Source organism: Oryza glaberrima, chromosome 3 (genome assembly GCF_000147395.1).
Source record: "Oryza glaberrima chromosome 3, OglaRS2, whole genome shotgun sequence".
In the NCBI taxonomy this organism is placed as follows: Eukaryota; Viridiplantae; Streptophyta; class Magnoliopsida; order Poales; family Poaceae; genus Oryza; species Oryza glaberrima.
The window spans coordinates 5,101,437-5,109,110 of NC_068328.1; the positions used below are offsets into that span (position 1 = coordinate 5,101,437).

General features: G+C 50.9%; 1 protein-coding gene across 1 annotated transcript; it reads left to right on the forward strand.

The window, feature by feature from the left end:
• Nucleotides 1-482: 482 nt before the first annotated feature.
• Nucleotides 483-2,072, forward strand: LOC127767107 (strigolactone esterase D14). Its single transcript, XM_052292332.1, has 2 exons — nucleotides 483-1,245; nucleotides 1,337-2,072. Exons 1-2 carry the CDS (start codon nucleotides 734-736, stop codon nucleotides 1,767-1,769), a joined length of 945 nt encoding a protein of 314 aa, XP_052148292.1. The 5' UTR covers nucleotides 483-733; the 3' UTR covers nucleotides 1,770-2,072.
• Nucleotides 2,073-7,674: the final 5,602 nt, after the last annotated feature.

The following is a 7,674-nucleotide window of genomic DNA, read 5'->3' on the forward strand; positions in this document are numbered from 1 at the left end:
AATTATCATCCACACCACTAAAATCCATCACCTCCTTCATCAATTCACCACACAAATGTTGAAGTAGAGAATTATCATCCACCTGATCATCCAATATCTCACTATCAACATTTGAAGTATGTACCTGATTAACAGAAGAACTAACATATTCACTTAACCTCTTTTCCTCTATACTCTTTAAATCATTTATAACATCATCTAATATGTCTACAGCGTTTGCTGCAAAAATTCCCTTAACGCTGATAATCAAACGCTACATTACAGACACTAACAGCGACGTTCTTAGCTTGTCAAAATTCTCAACTACGAGTAATATTAATTGCAGTGGCATCTCTGGTTGGGATTGTGAAGTCAAAAAAAAAATAAAACAAAACGATAAGAGAAAAAAAAAACTTCTCCTGAGAAAAAAAAATCCAGAGAATTATAGGTGCCTCACTGCCTCTCCTTTTTATCTGCTGTGGATTGGATAATTGGACATGGAGACAAAACCCAAACACCCCCCTAAATAACTGAAGCAATCACACACCTTCTCTGCAAAAATCCCAATCTACCACCGCACCCAACGAAGCTTAAGACAAAGTGGAATAAAGCAGAGAGAGAAATCAAAGCAAGAAAGAGAGAGAAGAAGCGAGGCAAGAGTCAAGACCATCTCCCATGGCCAGTGGTGATAGTAGTAGTAGTAGTATATAAAAGGGGAGCGCGCCACGGCTTGCCAATCCGCCGCGCCGGTGTGATGCTGCGATCGACGCATCCGCCGCCCAGTAGCCCGAGCAGCAGCAGCAGCGGCGGCGGCGGGGGCGGGGGGTCGAGCTCGGAGAAGACGATGGTGGGCGGCGGGGGAGGAGGGGGAGGAGGGAGCGGGTCGGCGGCGCCGAGCGGGGCGAAGCTGCTGCAGATCCTGAACGTGCGGGTGGTGGGGAGCGGCGAGCGGGTGGTGGTGCTGTCGCATGGCTTCGGGACGGACCAGTCGGCGTGGAGCCGCGTGCTGCCGTACCTCACCCGCGACCACCGCGTCGTGCTCTACGACCTCGTCTGCGCCGGCAGCGTCAACCCGGACCACTTCGACTTCCGCCGCTACGACAACCTCGACGCCTACGTCGACGACCTGCTCGCCATCCTCGACGCGCTCCGCATCCCGCGCTGCGCCTTCGTCGGCCACTCCGTCTCCGCCATGATCGGCATCCTCGCCTCCATCCGACGACCTGACCTCTTCGCCAAGCTTGTCCTCATCGGCGCCTCTCCCCGGTACGCTCGCTTCCACTGATGTGAATCCTTTCTCGCTCTTAAAATTGAATCTGATCGGGGGCGATCGGGGAGCACGGACATGTGTGTGCAGGTTCTTGAACGACAGCGACTACCACGGCGGGTTCGAGCTGGAGGAGATACAGCAGGTGTTCGACGCGATGGGGGCGAACTACTCGGCGTGGGCGACGGGGTACGCGCCTCTGGCGGTGGGCGCCGACGTGCCGGCGGCGGTGCAGGAGTTCAGCCGCACCCTCTTCAACATGCGCCCGGACATCTCCCTCCACGTCTGCCAGACCGTCTTCAAGACCGACCTCCGCGGCGTGCTCGGCATGGTCCGCGCCCCCTGCGTCGTCGTCCAGACCACCCGCGACGTCTCCGTCCCGGCCTCCGTCGCCGCCTACCTCAAGGCCCACCTCGGCGGCCGCACCACCGTCGAGTTCCTCCAGACCGAGGGTCACCTCCCCCACCTCAGCGCCCCCAGCCTCCTCGCCCAGGTGCTCCGCCGCGCTCTCGCCCGGTACTAATCCAACGCCCCCCGCACGCCACCGCGGCGCGCCGCGCGTGCGCGTAGCCGCAGCGACGAGTCAAAACGAAGGAGAAAAAAAAAAAACCACCGCAGCTGCGGCTACGGTACGTGTGGCCCAGTAGGGGGACACGCATCCCTCTACTGTTTTTTTTTTTTTACCGCGTCGGATTTTACTGCAATTTTACCCTCCTCTTCTCAGGCCTAGAAAATATTTCGGCGCGACCTGCCAAGACCGAGAGTGTACTGTAGCATTAGTGCTCGATTTTTACCTACCTTACTCTATTGGAAAAAAATTACATTACTGGAGTGCTTCGTGCATACAATTATTTTTCTTTGTATTTTTTCACTCGCCGATTGGTGATGGTCTGATTGATGGACGACGCCGTGGGCCTTCTCACGGCGAGTGTTCGCGACGGCGCACACGGGTTCGTTTGTTTGTTTCTTCTTCCTCCTTGTCCCGGCTTGACGTCTTGTCGTTTCATTTGTCAATATCTAGCCGCAGTAATTTTTTCTTCGTAGTACTAATATGTTCAATTAATTTAAATCGTATCATTATTTGTTATTAACAAATATATAACGATATTTACTTTGTTATATAGAGAATTTAGCAACATCATGTTTAATTTATCCTACCAAAACTTAATAATGTTGTCAATTTATCAAAATTTTAATAATATAAATTTTTGAAAATGTTTATTTAGGCAGTAATTTCTACTGCTGCTGTAGAAATTACCCTTCATTTTTGTACGGTTAAAACGTCTCAAGGAATCGTCGGTTGTGGGAGCGGTAGCAGCTAAGCGATGGCAAATCATTGTCAACGACATGCATGGCCCATCTTATCGCCATTTATATCGCCGATAAGGAGGTTGACCCTGCCATCTAACCGCAGCCTACGGCCCCCCAGAGAAATCACAAGTCGCCACGTGTACCAACCTGATTAGTCACCAGTAGCTTTGTCTGCCCCAGTTGGCCACTACTCTCTCGGTCTTAAAAAATCCAATCTAATATAAGGACGGACATAATCTAGCACAACAAATCTAGATAGTCTTCTGCCAAGATTCATTATGTTAGATTACGTTACATCTCAATTTTATGTTAGTTTTTTTTTTACGGTCCATACGGAGGAAGTATGTTCTTGCTGAGAGATTCCTATGCTCTAACCTTACCTACGCCCGCCATCTCAAAAATTTGGTAGCCTTTCACACGGGTACAACGAGATGGATAAAAAGATTGCTCTTTAAAATAAGAGCGGGTACAATAATGAACGGTATTAGTTTCACGTAGGATTTTGTGATGAATTGAAGGAGAGGGGGGAAGAGAGAGCGCCCACGACTAATTTGTCGCCGAGCTGCACGCGTTGCTTAAAGAAGTTGTGGGGCTCGCCTGTAGATGAAGAAGCATTCCTACATCAGCCATGGTTTGCATTGGTGCTGCTCCTCGATACTCCATGGCTAACGCCCTTGTCCATCGTGTCCATTGGACTGTCACCCTCGGCTTGGCCAGCGCCGACTCCCGCATCTACCCTAGCCGCCATCGTTTCTCGCGTTCACTAGACAATTGAGCTCGTCTAGCCCAGCTGTCACCGTCTTTGCGTCCGCCGCACATGCACCGTTGCCTTCCGCCTCCACCACACAGCCGCCTTTGTCTTGCACGACAACCACTGTCTCTTGCGTCTGCCAGACCGCCGTAGTCACCTGCATCCGCCAGATCACCGTCATCGCCCATCCTCGCTGACTGCTCAAGCCCAAAATCGTTGACGAATCGAAGGTAAGAAAAGGAGAAAGAGAATAATACAGGAAATGATGAGGTAGGAGGAAGAAAAAAGATGGTGGATTCCATAAAACAATAAAATATTTATGTTATAATATTCCTATTATAGGTATTAGTTACTATGCTTACTATAGATGACACGGTCAGCTAATAACATGCTATCTTAACCTTGCTCTAAGTGAGGAATATAGATCGAGACTTGTTGGGACTATAATTAAGTTAAGTGGTAATTTTTTTTTATCTTATAAGTAATTGGTTGATATATTTAGAAGAATCTGCTATATTTTTGAACGGTCTCCGTTAACGATGTAAGTACCTTTAAAATTTGTACACGAAATTTATAAAGTATTCTATCTCCTTTCAACCACCTATCACTAAATTCTCGTCGAACCACAGGCTTCAGCCTTTCATCTCGTCTAATCAGAAGATGGCAACCGCACTTGAATAAGAGGCATCAAAAGTCTTTTATTTTCCTTCTTAATAATGTCATAACAATCTTAGAAATGCTCTACACACGTGGATGGACTCTGGAGGGAGTAGCATTACTATCTGAATTTGATTGTCGTGTTTTTTTTTCTTTCAGACGATGTGTGCAATTTTGACACTGTTTTAGGATGCTCTACGGTGCGCGTCTGTGTGTGAGAGTGGTTGTGTGGGCTGTGGGTGGGGGCCTTGATGGGGAGCCAACGTGATGATCTGCGTGATGCCTAGCTTTTGATACGGTAGTTGTGGTGTTGTTAGCTGGCCAAACCAAAGCCTTTAAGCTTGTGGACAATAATCAATGCTGATGGATAAATAACAGTTGATCATGGAGTATTAGCATTTGGCCTATCTAGTAGTCCGCATATTCTTATCCACAAGTGATAAGTATGGATTATGTCTGCAATCAGCGTCTTGCTAGTTGCTACTATGAACGAACCAAGCCAAACTAATCCAATCGAGTTCGTGCTCCGTAATACAGTTTCAGCCAATTGTCACGTAACGCCAACTTTTGTGAGCCCCATCGAAGCCACATCAATCAGTCACACACACATGTACACACGAGCTGTGAGCACACCCAGGTTATCCATGTAGTATGATCCATGGATCATCTTGCTGGATGTGTTGCGGCAGAGAAACCAGCACAGTGATAAGCAGTGTTACAACTTTTTTTTTTTTTTGCGGGGAAGCAGTGTTACAACTTACAAGCCTGTTGCTACAGTGCACTTTCATTATTTCATATTTGTTGGATTGAAATCAAGCCTAGCTCAGCTGGGTAGTTTCGTTGACTCGTTGTGGACTTGTAACCTGACCACCGGTATGATTTAGCGATGTGTAAATGCATGGACAAGGGGGTGGCAAATAAACGAAAAGGATAGGTGAAAAAGGAAAGGAGAGGGATTGGGAAAGACGACACGTGGCGATTTTGGATGAGACCAAGTTGCAATTTGGTGCATACACTTTCGTCTAAAAAATCAACTTCTAATCTTCTACAGACGTATATGGACAAATATTTGTTCAGATATATCTTTGTGATGATATGAAACAAAGAAGAAAGTACAAGGTAATTTTTTTCATCTCAATATATAGTAACTTAGAACCGGATGAAACTATAAATGTGAATAAATCATAATTAGGAGTAAATATCAAGCCAGCTCGCCTCGATCTAGCTCGTTAGGATAACTTATCCAAACGAGTTAAAAGGTTGACTCGGTTGCCGGCTCAAGCCAGCTCGTTTAGCTTGTGAGACCGAACAAGATATCGAAATTAGGATGGAGCAAGATACAACTTTTTTTTGAACGACTCGCATGAGACGGTGCGAAGTTCTATTGATAGAGCAGGAAAAAAATGCAGGATTAAAACCTTGGTAGATCGTAACCAAGAAAAAAGGGGAAAAATACCATCACCCACACACCGACAGCGCCAACACACAGGTCCAGGAGAAGGCTAACACCGGACCGGTCGCCACTACGCCAACAACGAATCATAGAAGAGATCGCCAAAAAAACACCCTTACAACCAACACAAAGCCCAACTCTATCCACGTCTTCCAGATTTAGGGAGAGAGGGTGAGAGAGAAGAACATATGTCCCTGCCCCTAGGCTCTCCGACGTGGCAAATTTATAGAAACTAGGACGCCGCCACAAGAGGATGAGAATCTAGAGCATGCATGCACCAATTGTTCGAGTGGTTCGGCAAGGGGATGCCTAAACGACGTCTCTAAGGAGAGAAGCGACGAAAAGCCACTGACGTCGTCCGTTAGGGTCTCAAAAGAGCCAAGACTGGGCTTATGCCCGGCAACCACCCTTAAGGGATGAGACAGCACGACAACGCTCTCAGGAGAGGGAATGACACCATTGTTGTCGGTCCGGCCAAGGCCGGGTTAGGTTTTCAGCCACCGCTCACCACCTGCTCCACCACCGACCGATGCTCCACCATCACCCAACTCTGCCGACATGTCGGACCACTTCACCGGCGCCCCCCCGCCGGCCAGCCTTCGTACGCCGAATACCGCGCCACACCTACCGGCAGCTCCTCGCACCATGGTCACCTCCTCCTCCGTGAGCAGGCCTTATCACGCTGCGCCGACCTCCTCACCACCGGACGCGCCTCATCGCGCCAATCCGGCCTCCCACCGGTCGCGTCCCTCACGCCAAGCCGGCATCCACCATCGTCGGGCATGCCTCTTGCGCCGTGCCGGTCTCCACTGCCATCAGCCGTACCTCTCTGTGCCGAGGACCAGCCTCCGACCCCTCCTCCAATCGCTGTCGCGCTGGCCAGATGCGGCCGTCTGCCACGCCCCCGACTAGCCGTTCGAGACCGTCGTGCCTCCTTCCATCGCAGCCACGGTCGCCACCGCCGTGCCTCCTCCCACTGCAGCCACGGTCGCCACAGCAGCCGATGCTTCCGTCGGCCAGCCACCTGCTGTTGCCACCATCGCCACAAGCTCCGCGCCACTGTCGCCGCTGCGACGGCCTCTCCCGCCACGAGTTCACCCCGTTGACGCTGACATTGTCGCCACGAGCTCCGCAGCACCGCCACCGCGAGCTCCGTAGCACCGCCACCGCCGCAAGCTCGCCCCACACCAGATCTGCCCTCAGGAGGGCCGGATCCGTCCAAGGCGGCTCCCTAGATTACCCAAGCGTGGTCCCGCCGGCGAGAAGCGAGCCTCGCCGCCGCCATCCTTGCGGCCGCCGACAAAAGCCGGCGGCCGCTCAGGCGGCGGCGAGGCGGAGGAGAGAGGTGGGGGAGAGGGGGTGGCCGGAGCTCGCCTCCCTAGCCATCCCCGGGGAGGGCGACAGGAGAGGTGGGGTTGACGTTCCTTGATTAATTCCAAGATACATCAAATTCATAATACTATGCCATCATATATGGGGAGAGTGGGAGTAAGGTTCTCTGCTCTCTAGCCTGCTCTCTAGAGCGGGCCCCCTCTCCGTTGGGGTATCGAAGGAATCCCGATCCCTGTACGCGATAAGATGGGGCCATGCCATGAACCGGGTCGGCGTCGTGCGTGCCGCGTACGTACACATCGCCTTGGTTGTGCCTAGTTGCCCTATAGCCGCAGCTTATCCTCCCCGTCGTAGAGGCGACAACCGACGGCGAGCCATCTCTCGAGTCCGAGGCCCTTCCGCTTTTGTCGTGCCTGGCGCGACGTTCCGTGCCACATTCATCGGCCGCACGTCGCGCTACAGCGGGCGGCGCTGTGTGCCTGTGTTGGCTCGCGGCCAAAAAGCCCAAGAGAGGGGAGGCTGGGAGAGGCCCCCCATCTCCATGTCGAGTCGCCACATGCAGTGACCAGTGATACAGTCATATGTACAGTAGGGCACTATGCAAGTATGCAGGTAATGTGTTGGAGGCACACGCGCACGGGCGGCGGAGCCGGCGGGAAACACTGCAAGGTGCATGAGATTGATGTGAGAGACGGCATTTTGATCCATTGTTCGTGGATGTGGATAATTTTTACCGTAATTTTGACAATTTGACCCTTTTAGAAAACTTATTTTGAAATTGAATCATCCCAAAAACTAATTTCAAAAATAGGCCGTTTTCTCAGCGCCATATAAATTGGCGCCGAGATGTTATATTGGCGCCGAGATGTCATCCGAAGTGTCACGGATTTTACACGTCATCCGAGGTCATCGCCAAATACTCTT